The 13,986-nt window shown below is 41.0% G+C and overlaps 1 protein-coding gene across 1 annotated transcript in view; it reads left to right on the top strand.

Annotated features, from left to right (window-relative positions):
- The window catches only part of mTor (serine/threonine-protein kinase Tor), a 704,297-nt gene that overhangs the window by 420,185 nt on the left and 270,126 nt on the right, over nt 1-13,986 (top strand). Inside the window, exon 29 of the mRNA XM_090387576.1 lies at nt 5,999-6,161. Coding sequence (XP_090243702.1) covers nt 5,999-6,161 — 163 coding nt within the window. The remainder of the gene's footprint in view (nt 1-5,998; nt 6,162-13,986) is intronic.

A 13,986-nucleotide genomic window follows, 5' to 3' on the forward strand; every position in this document is an offset into this window, starting at 1 on the left:
GTCTAAAAAAAATGCACGAAATATGAAAGGTTTGCAGATCTGTCTAGAACAGGACATGATCATTGCACACACAGACATTAACATTAGCATTAGTAGAGGCATTTGATGCAAGAAAGCAAGCTTATGCAGCATCAGCCAAAAAAAAAAAAAAAAAAAAAAAAAGTAACATAAATAAATAAAAAATAACCACTTCCACTTCACCCCTCTGTTCATTCGAAATACCTGTCCAGCTGAGCCTTAAACTTATTTAGGCTATCAACTTCCACGACAAGGGATGGAAGTCTGTTCCACCTACCAACCACCCGCTGGCTAAAGGCAAATTTCCGCACATCTATCCTACATCTGTCTTTCCTCAATTTGAATTTATGCCCTCTCAGGTGATTATTCTGAGCAAGAGGAAGAATCCCATCAGCATTGAGCATGCCCAAACCATTCAAGGCTTTGTACACCTCTATCAGATCACCTCGCTGGTGCCTAGTTTCCAGACACTGTAATTCGCAAAACTTAAGCCTTTCTTCGTAAGAGCACCCCTTTGTCCCATTCACCAATCTTGTTGCCCTTCTCTGTACTCGTTCCAGCAGCTCTACATCCTTCTTGAAATGAGGCCTCCAGGCCTGTATACAGTACTCTAGGTGTGGCCTGACCATTGCCTTATACAAGGGAATAATCACCTCCTTATCCCTGCTAGAAAAATTCCTATATATCATTGACAATACACCATGAGCTACTCTTGCAGCCCGTCTGCACTGCTCAGAGAACTTCATATCTGCCTGCACAACTACCCTCAGGTCCCTTTCATTCTCTACCACTGTCAGTGTAGTACCACAGAGTTGATACGTTGCTCTGGGGTTGCTGTTTCCCATATGTAGTACTTTACATTTGTCAATGTTAAACTTCATTTACCACCTCGAAGCCCATCTGCTCAACCTTTCCAAATCCTGTTGCAGCAGCATAGTGTCAGTAGTGTCCTTGACAACCCTGCCAACCTTCATATCGTCTGCAAACTTGGACATTAAGCCTGATATACCATCATCAATATCATTTATAAATACAGAAAACAATAAAGGACCCAATACTGAACCCTGAGGGACTCCACTAATAACATTAGTCCACGATGAGCAGTGTCCATTGATTACCACTCTCTGTCTTCTCCCCCTCAACCACCCCTTTATCCATAGCAGCAATTTGCCTCCAATGCCACACTGCTCCAATTTGTGCATCAGTCTTCCATGTGCAACAGTATCAAAAGCCTTTCTAAGATCCAAGTATATAATATCAAAGTTATTCCCTGCATCCAGTTCTTTTGTGACTGCATCATAGTATCCAATCAAATTGGTCAGGCAGGACTTCCCCTTAACAAAACCATGCTGTGTCCTAGCTATAACTGAAGTCTTGTCTAGGTAATCCTGCAGTGCTTCTTTAACCAGTGTCTCCATTAATTTTCCGGGAATAGAAGTTAAACTCACAGGTCTATAATTACTTGTGTCAGCCTTTGATCCTCCTTTGTGAATTGGGGTCACATTTGCACATCTCCAGTCCATGGGTACCTCCCCTGAGTCCAAGGAAGCTCTCATAATTATGGCTAAGGGTTTGCTTACTTCCTTTGCTGCCTCCTTTAATATAACTGGATAGATCCCATCCACCCCAGGTGCCTTTCTTGTGTTTATCTTCAACAATTTCTCCTCCACTTTGCTCTCAGTTATTACAAGATTCTCTAGCTTACTGCTAGAGTTGAATACACCTCTGGCATTCCCCTCGCTGAATAACTCCTCATGTGTGAATGTCGATGCAAAATATTCATTTAGTTTGTTAGCTACCTGAGCAGGGTCATCAACAGTTGACCCATCGATATCAAGTGGACCAATCTGATTCATCCCCTTCCTTCTAGAGTTTACATAAGTAAAGAACTCTTTGCTGTTTTTCTTCGCATCCCTTGCCAAGGATCTCTCGTAATCTGCCTTCGCCTGCCTAACCTCCTTTGTAACTTGGTTACAGATCAACTTGTATCTATCATAGGCGTCTGTGTCACGTGTTAATTTGTATGTATCCCATGCATTTTTCTTCTCTGCCATATGCCTCATTAGTTCATCTGACATCCATTTAGGCCTAAACCTTGAACAATATTTCTTAGTTGGTATGTAAAGCCTAGTAGCTTGCAAGATAAGTTCTTTGAATGCTTCCCATTTTGAATTTGCTGTTGGCAATATCATCAGTTGATCCCACTGTATAGAATTTAAATACTGTCTCAGTCCATTGTAGTCGCCTTTACGAAAGCAATACCCCTTCCCTTTACCCCTAATGGTAGTTACCTCTTTGAGTAACTCCCACTTCAGAACACTGTGATCACTGCCACCTAGTGGTTCATTTATCTGCAGATTCTTAATGCATGAAGAATCACTACTGATAATCAAATCAAGAGTATTACTCCCTCTAGTTGCCTCCCGAACATGCTGATGTAGAAAACAATCATCCAATAAATCCACAAAAGCCTTGCTACTGTGTGAGTGACCAGCCCTCAAATTCCAGTCAATATCTGGGAAATTAAAATCCCCCATTAGAAGACTCTCTGATTTACTGGCCCACTCTATTTCTCCGAACAGTTTCTTATTATACTCATCAGAGTCATTAGGCCTATAGCACACTCCTACTCTCAATTTTGATCTCCCAATGCTTATGTCACACCAAACTGACTCGACACTGCACTGTCTAGCGATGTCGACTGGCTTCACTTCCTTGGATTTTATGTGTTTTTTAACTAATAGCATAACCCCTCCTCCCTTCCTATCCTGTCTATCCTTTCTGTAGACATTGCACTCCCCAAATTCCAGTTCTGCATTCCTTATATCTGTGTGACACCACGTCTCTGAAATCCCCACAATATCTGCCTTTGATGTTTTGAGCAATACCTCAAATTCATCAAATTTATTTACTAAACTCCTAGCATTGGTGTACACACAAGTATACATGCACCTGTTCTTTTTCTTAGCTACCCTAACACAACCCATGTGTTTTCTTGTACCCCAGTGACTCCCAGCAGTGTCTGAAATATCCTGCATCTTATTTTCCAGGCTGCGGCTCATTCCAATAGAAGCAGTGCAAGAATCACTTTCACCTCTGCCAGTGGCTACTGTTAATCTATTAGTCCTTGTATCCCCCCAATCTAGCAGTTTTCCGACCCACTTAACACTGCCTCGATAGCATCAGCAAACATTCTTGCACCCTTTCTATTTAAGTGTATCCCATCCCTGTAGAAGCAATCTCTCCTGTTAACAAGTACAGACCAGGCTGAAAAAAATTCTACCCCTTGAGCCCTGCACAATCTTTCCAGGGCCGAATTGATCGACAGGGCTCTCTTCATATACTCCCTCCTATCGTGTCTGGGCAGAATTGCAGACACTTTCAAATTCATCCAAGGAGGATGTCTGTGGCGTTCTGATGGGCGTCTATAGAGTTTGTGGTGTAGGGTAGATGCCATCGAGGAAATTAATAAGAGGGGCCCATCAAACTCTCAGTGCTGCCCAAGTCAACACTAGAGCTCACTCCTGTGCATTAGGCAAAACAGTGGTAATCTCTAAAGCAGAATGCACTGGTCCTACAAGAACTAGTTATTGTTGGTGACTATTGTCAGGGAGACAGGGAATATCTTATGCAAAAAGGATGGGTGAAACAGGACCACTGTATGTCTGCCAGGTGGAAATGTTGATGACATTGTGGAGCAGATACCATCTTTTAAGGGCACAAAAGGTGATATTGTTGTACACGTCGGCACTAATGACCTTAGATTAAGAGATCTGAAGATTTAATTAACAAGTACAGGTCAATGTTCAAAAAAAGTTGCCAGCTACGGTTGAATTTGAAAATGTCTGCAACACGATAGGAGGGAGTATATGATGAGAACCTTGTCAATCAAATCGGCCCTGGAGAGATTGTGCAAGGTTCATGGGGTAGAATTTGTTTTGCGTGGTCTGTGCTTGCTAACAGGAGAAACTGCTTCTACAGAGATGTGATACACTTAAATAGATAGGGTGCAAGAATATTTGCTGATGCTATCGAGGCAGTGTTAGGTGGGTCGGAAAACTGCTAGCTTGGGGGGGGATTCACAGACTGAAAGGTAAGAGTAGCTGCAGGCAGAGGCAAAAGTAATTCTTGCACCGCTTCGATTGTAATGAGCAGCAGCCTAGAGAGCAAGTTGCTGGGGATTTCAAGAGCTGCTGGGAGTCATCATGGAACAAGTAAATACATGAGCTGTGTTAGGGTAACAAAAAGTAAGAACAGGTGCATGTATTCTTGCATGTACACCAATGCTAGAAGTATAGTAAATAAATTTGATGAATTTGAAGTGCTGATCAAGGCATCAAAGGCAGATATTGTTGGGATATCAGAGACATGGTGTCACACAGATATAAGCAGTGCAGAATTGGAATTTGGTGAGTACAATGTGTGCAAAAAGGGTAGATGGTAGGAAGGGAGGAGGGGTTATGCTGTTAGTTAAGAAACAGATAAAATCTAAGAAGTGCATCCAGTTGACATGGGTTGACAGTGCAATGTTGAGTCAGGTTGGTGTAACATAAATAAACACTGGGAAAGGGAAAATGAGAGTAGGAGTGCGTTATAGGCCTAATGAATGATGAGTACAACAAACAGTTGTGCAGAGAAATAGTCAGCCAGTAAATCTGAATATCTTGTAATGAGGGATTTTAATTTTCCAGATTAACTTTTCCAGTTGCAGCATCTGGAGACTAGACTCCTGCGAGGTGGTCTGATTGGGATTGTACAAGGTGTTGAATGGTTTGAGCAGGCTCAATGCTGATGGGATACTTCCACTTGCTCAGATTAAGAACCTGAGGGGGCATAGATTCAAATTGAGGAAAGACAATTGTAGAATAGATGTGCAGAAGTTTTCCATTAGCCAGCTGGTAGTTGATTTCTGGGACAGACTTCCATCTGTTTTTGTGGAAGTTGATAGCTTAAATAAATTTAAGGCTGAACTAGACAAACATTTGGAGTGAAATGGGAAGGGTTTTTTTTTAATTTTATTTTTATTTATTTTTTGGCTGATGATCTATAAGCTTGCTTTTTTGCATCCTATCCCTCAGCTAATACTAATACTTGCATTATCTGCCAACTGAAGTTGTCTCTAAAGACTTTTTGTAGTCTTTTTAGTCATTTGTCCTATGACATATTTCAATTCCTCCTGTTTATAGCCTGTTCTCCATTCTTATTTCCCTTTCAATAAAATAAGGCCCTTAATATAACCCCACTCATAATTTTTCCACTCTTATGATTCTGTCAGTCAGATTTCTATTGACTGTTTAACACCACACAGCCTCAACATCATCCTGACGAGAATCTTAGTTGAAATTTGGGAATGATCATGCTTTTGATGAGAAGTGTTACCACCCTTCCAGCATTTCCTTCTTGTACATTATGTTTAATAATGAACTTCCTATCTCAGAATGCCACCCTATCTTGTTTACCCCTGTATATAAGAATAGATGATTGCTCTGAATTAATGCGATGAGCTTAATCAGATGCAGGTGGGTTAGCTCCTGATGAAGATTAGCTTCAGGGAATTTGCCCACTTTATTCACTTGATTAAAATAAAATTGACAAGCAGATATAATTCTGGTAGACCAGAATTATATCTGCTTGTTGTATTATTATATAAAGAAGTTCTATTTTGTATTTATATGCTTTTTACTAGCCTAAACATTTTTTATACCTGCTGAAGTATGATTTTATCCCAGTAAACATGACCTCTCCAGTAGAGGTCATGAACTCATGACCTCTTCAGTTAACTGATGGATGTCTCTGGAGATCATGATTCAAATCTAGGAATTTTCACATAGCTTTAACTCTAAATACAGATATTCTGTATAAAAAAATTCTTTGACATGTAATTGTTGTAACATGACATGTAAATCTTTGACATGTAAATTTTGGTGAAACTGAAATGAAACCTGTACTTCTAATTGTTCTTATTTTTACACACTTACAGAGATTTATTTAATGCTGCCTTCCTTTCCTGCTGGTCAGAGCTTAATGAGCAGCAGAAAGATGAATTGATCAAGAGTCTTGAACAAGCTCTTACAACACAGGACATTCCAGAAATCACCCAGACTCTTTTGAATCTTGCTGAATTTATGGAACATTGTGATAAGGTAATTCATATTATTAGATATTTTGCATGTCTGTCTTATACAGGTATTGTAACAGCTTCAGAATTTTAATAGTAAAGCAAGGGTAATATGCTAAGCAGCATGTATTTTGTGAAATAATAGTATTGGTAATAAGATAATTCCCCTTTCCAGAAATATAGATATATTAGAGTTGCTGTCTTTAAAAAAAAAATAAACAGACAGCTGTTTATTTGGAGCAAATCTTAAAAACAGGACCCAATCGAGAAAATAGCCAGGATTTACTTCGCTTAATTGGGACAACATGCTGTTTAATCAGGGCAGGAGACCGCAGCACTGGAGATTACCCTACGATTGTCTCCGACCGTACCACGTGGTTCGGTTGGATTTCTGGAGGTCACAACCGTAAAACAATTAGCAGTCACCTGTTTATTGGGTTTTTCTGTTAGTGCAATCTGTCATAAACGGATAGTAAACTCGATCTTATTGAATTTGTGATAATACCGACAGCTGGAATTCTGTGGGTTATTATGGTGAAATGTGTTTACACTTCCATAAAATCTTCAATCATATAAAAAAATTAATTTTCAAAATCTTCTCTTCATTTCTATTTTTAAAGCTTCGGAACTTGTTACTACATTCTCACTTGCGCATATCCTGTTACTTGCAATTTGTGTGTGCCGTGTTCTTTGTTATTGATTGCTTATTTTTTTACTGTTTTAAATTTTAATCCAAACCCACAAATGTCAGTGAACAGAAATGTCAACTAGTTAGTATGTACATATTCCAATACATATTAATTATTCCAATTATCATGTATATTCTTCCAATTTTCACATATCATTTAATTTTTGAATTGGTGAGGTAATAAAGGGTAAATCTGTGTTTAATATATCTACTTTTATAGCCTGTGGATAACATTCCTCCTATTTTCGCTAATTAGAATTGCTGTTTAATAGAATTAAAATTCAATTCACAAACGTGATCACAATGACCAGCGCTTACTAAACATCGTATAGCGAACAGTACTTTACTGTGGTGACGCCATTGTAACGTGATTTGATTGTACAGTGAGCAAATTGTATGTGGGAGTCCATTGAATTTTTAACTATTTACGTGAAACTTCGAATAATTGGGGCAGTCACTTAATCGTGCCAAAATGCACTAGTCCCGAAGTCCCGATATGTCCCCTATTACCGGAATCGACTGTATATATCTTTTGCCTAACCCTACAGTGGTGGCACTTCCAATCGCAAAAATGATGGTAACACCCTTTCTTAAGTGTCTATTGGATCTTTAATTCCAGCCAGCATAAACCTTTATTCTCCTCTTGGTCTGCCTCTGAGGTATTACCATTTACTTCCATTATACTTTTACTTTTTCAGAACAGAACAGCTTTTTAGCATTAGCATTAGTAGAGACATTTGATGCAAGAAAGCAAGCTTATGCAGCATCAGCCAAAAAAAAAAAAAAAAAAACCCACTTCAACTTCACCCTTCTGTTCGTTCAAAATACCTGTCCAGCTGAGCCTTAAACTTATTTAGGCTATCAACCTCCACCACAAGGGATGGAAGTCTGTTCCACCAACCAACCACCCGCTGGCTAAAGGCAAATTTCCGCACATCTATCCTACATCTGTCTTTCCTCAATTTGAATTTATGCCCTCTCGGATGATTTTTCTGAGCTAGAAGAAGAATCCCATCAGCATTGAGCATGCTTAAACCATTCAAGGCTTTATACACCTCTATCAGATCACCTCGCTGGTGCCTAGTCTCCAGACACTGTAATTTGCAAAACTTAAGCCTTTCTTCGTAAGAGCACCCCTTTGTTCCATTCACCAATCTTGTTGCCCTTCTCTGTACTCGTTCCAGCAGCTCTACATCCTTCTTGAAATGAGGCCTCCAGACCTGTATACAGTACTCTAGGTGTGGCCTGACCATCGCCTTATACAATGGAATAATCACCTCCTTATCCCTGCTGGAAAAATTCCTGTATATCATTGATAATACTCCATGAGCTACTCTTGCAGCCCGTCTGCACTGCTCAGAGAACTTCATATATGCCTGCACAACCACCCCCAAGTCCCTTTCATTCTCTACCACTGTCAGTGTAGTACCACAGAGTTGATACGTTGCTCTGGGGTTGCTGTTTCCCATGTGTAGTACTTTACATTTGTCAATGTTAAACTTCATTTGCCACCTCTCAGCCCATCTGCTCAACCTTTCCAGATCCTGTTGCAGCAGCATAGTGTCAGTGGTGTCCTTGACAACCCTGCCAACCTTTGTATCGTCTGCAAACTTGGACATTAAGCCCGATATACCATCATAAATATCATTTATAAATACAGAAAACAATAATGGACCCAACACTGAGCCCTGAGGGACTCCACTAATAACATTAGTCCACGATGAGCAGTGTCCATTGATTACCACTCTCTGTCTTCTCCCCCTCAACCACCCCTTTATCCATAGCAGCAATTTGCCTCCAATGTCACACTGCTCCAATTTGTGTAGCAGTCTTCCATGTGCAACAGTATCAAAAGCCTTTCTAAGATCCAAGTATATAATATCAAAGTTATTCCCTGCATCCAGTTCTTTTGTGACTGCATCATAGTATCCAATCAAGTTGGTCAGGCAAGACTTCCCCTTAACAAAACCATGCTGTGTCTGAGCTATAACTGAAGTCTTGTCTAAATGATCCTGCAGTGCTTCTTTAACCAGTGCCTCCATTAATTTTCCTGGAACAGAAGTTAAGCTCACAGGTCTATAATTACTTGTGTCAGCCTTTGATCCTCCTTTGTGAATTGGGGTCACATTTGCACATTTCCAGTCTATGGGTACCTCCCCTGAGTCCAAGGAAGCTCTCATAATTATGGCTAAGGGTTTGCTTACTTCCTTTGCTGCCTCCTTTAATATAACTGGATAGATCCCATCCGCCCCGGGTGCCTTTCTTGTGTTTATCTTCAACAGTTTCTCCTCCACTTTACTCCCAGTTATTTCAAGATTCTGTAGCTTACTGCTAGAGTTGAATACACCCCTGGCATTCCCCTCGCTGAATAACTCCTCATGTGTGAATGTCAATGCAAAATATTCATTTAGTTTGTTAGCTACCTGAGCAGGATCATCAACACTTGACCCATCAATATCAAGTGGACCAATCTGATTCATCCCCTTCCTTCTAGAGTTTACATAAGTAAAGAACTCTTTGCATCCCTTGCCAAGGATTTCTCGTAATCTGCCTTCGCCTGCCTAACCTCCTTTGTAACTTGGTTGCATATCAACTTGTATCTATCATAGGCTTCTGTGTCATGTGTTAATTTGTATGTATCCCATGCATTTTTCTTCTCTGCCATATGCCTCATTAGTTCATCTGACATCCATTTTGGCCTAGACCTTGAACAATATTTCTTAGTTGGTATGTAAAGCCTAGTAGCATTCCAAGATAAGTTCTTTGAATGCTTCCCATTTTGAATTTGCTGTTGGTAACATCATCAGTTGGTCCCACTGTATAGAATTTAAATACTGTCTCAGTCCATCGTAGTCGCCTTTACGGAAGCAATAACCCTTCCCTTTACCCCTAATGGTAGTTACCTCTTTGAGTAAATCCCACTTCAGCACACTGTGATCACTGCCACCTAGTGGTTCATTTATCTGCAGATTCTTAATGCATGAAGAATCACTGCTGATAATCAAATCAAGAATATTACTCCCTCTAGTTGCCTCCCGAACATGCTGATGTAGAAAACAATCATCCAATAAATCCACAAAAGCCCTGCTAGTGTGTGAGTAACCAGCCCCCAAATTCCAGTCAATATCTGGGAAATTAAAATCTCCCATTATAAGACACTCTGATTTACTGGCCCACTCTATTTCCCTGTACAGTTCCTTATTATACTCATCAGAGTCATTAGGCCTATAGCACACTCCTACTCTCAATTTTGATCTCCCAATGTTTATGTCACACCAAACTGACTCCACACTGCACTGTCCAGCGATGTTGACTGGCTTCACTTCCTTGGTTTTTATGTGTTTCTTAACTAATAGCTTAACCCCTCCCCCCTTCCCATCCTGTCTATCCTTTCTGTAGACGTTGTACTCCCCAAATTGCAGTTCTGCATCCCTTATATCTGTGTGACACCACGTCTCTGATATCCCAACAATATCTGCCTTCGATGTTTTGAGCAATACCTCAAATTCATCAAATTTATTTACTAAACTCCTAGCATTGGTGTACACGCAAGTATACCTGCACCTGTTTCTATTCTTAGCTACCCTAACACAACCCATGTGTTTACTTGTACCGCAATGGCTCCCAGCAGTCTCTGAAATACCATGCATCTTGTTTTTCAGGCTTCTGCTCATTCTAATAGAAGCAGTGCAAGAATCTCTTTCACCTCTGCCAGTGGCTACTGTCAATCTATTGGTCTTTGTCTCCCCCCAAGCTAGCAGTTTTCCGACCCACCTAACAATGCCTCGATAGCATCAGCATCATTTTCAAAATACATTTTACTCTAGAGTAATAATATTGCGTCACTGGGAAACCAGGAAAAAAAAAATGAAATATAAATGGTTGGGTTAAAACTCATTTAATAACTGATTGGAAGAAAAACAAAAGGTAATAAACACAAAGGTTTTGGATGGAAGGTGCCCTTCTTCAGTTGTGACAGTTACTGTTATTGTAGGAATACAGAATATCATGTGCATGCCATAGTCATCATTTGCGGCAAGAATCGCATGCTACAGGTGCTTGCAACAATTAGCTGGTTGAAGTGGAGGCTTGTGGTTGTAGTTGCAATACTCGGGAATGCTCTGAGTGCCAACATTTGTCTGTTAGGGGGATGGTTGCCTCAGTGATTGAGTTGATGCAACACCCTCTGTTCCAGTTAAAGGAACCACTACAACATGAGATGTGGAGCAATTCCAACAAGACGTTGTGGGATCAGTCAGTAATCTCTACGTCGCAGCGTGGATCGATGTTGTGCTGCTGGGTAGACCAGAAGTGCTCATCAATTGCTGAGTGATCCATGTCTGCTGAATGGATAGCTTTCTCATGCTCAGAGACCCAGTTACTGAGTCTTCTGCCGATTTCCCCAACATAACAGCCAGTGCAATCATGGCAGGAAATACGGTACACCAATCCACTCTGTTGAAGGGGAGAACTGGTGTTTTAACTCTCGAGACAAGGGACCGCAACTTTCTCCCTGAAAGATGTTTATCCCACAAACCTGTAGGACCCTAGAAATTTGTTGCGACAGGTTCAGGTAGTATGGAATAAATGCAGTTGTGGTGGGTTCCTCACTGTGTGGGCCCTGAGGTTGCAATATGGTCACAGGCCTGTAGATCGTGCCTATCCAGGGCACTTGTAGGGTATCCGCACTTTGCCAGATCTGCCTTAACCTTAATAACTTCTATGCACCTATCAACCTCAGAACTGGAGTGGGTCCAGGCGTGAGTTACTAGAGCTTGCGCTGTGCTGAGAAGATGGCTGCATGCATGTGCTGACTGACCAGTAGTTGGTAAATTGGCCAGCACACATCGGCTTGCGAAAGACCGAAGTCTTTAAACACAAATCCTCACGCCTAACAAGGGTGTCTAAGAAAGGAAGGGCATTGACTGACTCCAGTTCGATGGTGAATTTAATGAAGGGCAACAGAGAGTTCAGGCGGCGTAGGAGCCAGTCTCCTGACTCCCGAGGGATGACCACAAACACATTATTATTATTATTATTAGCCATATGGTGCAAGGAAGCCTCAGGCTTATGCTGCACCAACTAAAAAAAATTCCTGCATTACCCTGAGAGAGAGAGAAAAATAGAAAGAATCACCAAGAAAGAGAAGAATAGTGATATCCAGCTCAGGATCCTGGGTGTGCCAAGCCCATACTCACCAGATGTGAGTCCCTGGGGTATCGTCCACTTACTGGCACCAAAAGGCTATGGGATCTGGAAAACCTACAAATGCTCGTGCCCCCCCCCCCCCCAGCTCCTCCATTGCAATGTTTGCCATGACTGAAATAACCGGTGAACCCATGGCTGTGCCATGTACCTGCCAGTAAATGGACTCACCAAACATAATGGCACCACCAGTCAGGCACAATTTAAGGGCGATGCATATGTCATCGGAAGTTAGAGAAGATCTGCTGCTTAGGCTCTGGTCGTTGTCTAGAAGCTCCTTTGCACATGTGATGGCTAGTTGGACCGGGATTGAAGGGAAGTGAAGAGAGATACCACATCAAATGAGGCCATAACCTGGTCATCTGAAATGGATAGTCTACTAACTTGGTCCAAGAATTTTCCACTGTTTGAAATTGTATGGGTAGTCTTGCCCATCTGGGGCAAGAGCAGACCGAATACAAACATGCATAGTTCGTATGCTGGTGAACCACAATAGGAGATGATGGGTCGTAAGGGTACACCCTCCTTGTGTACCTTTGGTAGCCCGTAGAACTGTGGAATTTGGCACCCAGTGGCATGTAGTTGCCAATGTGTGGACTCAGTGATCTTCCCTGATCGAAACCAGGTGTAGACAAGGCACTTCAGACTCCCATTGTTCTAGAATCTTGATGTTGGAGGCAAGCACAGCTTCGTAGACAGAAATGTCTTGTAGAAGTGATAGGGCTTTCGTGTTGTAGTCAGATTGTTTTAAAACGACCACTTGACAACCCTTGTCTGCTGGCAAACTGGAGTCATCACATTTCAATGAGCCGAGGGCAGTGATTTGACGCCGACAGGATGGGCACATTGCAGTACCGCTGAAGTTTTCAGTCTAATCACATTTGTAGCTTCCTCAGGGATACATGTTAATGATGCTTCAACACCCAAGGCAATTTCAGTGATGGGTGAGAATGCCAAGGTGAGTAAATCCACTTGCTCAGCAAACCTATAGGTAAAAACGTTGACGAGACTGCTCTGTATTGGCAAAAAATGCAGGATCAAACATACATTGCCAAAAAGGAAAATACAATGCCAGGTTTCATGGCATCAAAAGATAGGGCCACGCTCTTACTTGGAACTAATGCAGTGGGAGATTATAGATTAAAACCACTGCTTGTGTACCATTCTGGAAATCCTCGTGCATTTAAGGGCATCAATAAAGTCACCCTACCTGTGCATTTCCGATTGAACCAGAGAGCATGGATAACAATATCTCTCTTTGATGATTGGTTTAAATGCTGCTTCATTCCCGAGGTTGAAAATATTGTAAAGATGGTGATATTACTTTCAAGATTTTGCTTCTATTAGATAATGCTCCTGGACATCCTACGCATCTAGACGATTTCAATTCGAATGTGAGATTCATATAATCTACCACCAAACATGACTTAACTCATCTAACCTATGGATCAGGGTGTTATTTCGAATTTAAAAGCATACTATTTGCGCAAAACATTTGCTCAGCCATTGTCTGAGCAAATTTTATTAGAGATTGTTAAGAGATTTTTGTAAATCTTACAATATTTACCACGCCATCTTAAACATTAATAAGGCCTGGGTGGAAATTACTAAAAGTTGTTTAAATGGCACATGGAAGAAAATATGCCCATGGCACATGAAAGGCTTCAAAGGATTTGTAAAAGACGAATCATATGAAGAGGTTAAAGATAAGATTGTAAAAGTTGCAGAGCTACTTCAGAAGAGAAGAAGAGAAGGAATTATCTAATGAAGAACTTATTGACTTTCAGGCAGCAATAGTGAAAGAAGAAAATGTTGATGAAGCTCAAGGTGAACCAAATGAGGATCCAGGAGGCTTCATCACCAGAGAGAGAGAGAGAGAGAGATGGCAGTGGCATTTCACAAAATTGCATCGGCAATGGCAAGGTTTGAGAAGATGGATCCTGACAACAAATGATTC

This window comes from Mastigoproctus giganteus, chromosome 13 (assembly GCF_048544385.1).
Source record: "Mastigoproctus giganteus isolate SK-2022 chromosome 13, ASM4854438v1, whole genome shotgun sequence".
Classification (NCBI taxonomy): Eukaryota; Metazoa; Arthropoda; class Arachnida; order Uropygi; family Thelyphonidae; genus Mastigoproctus; species Mastigoproctus giganteus.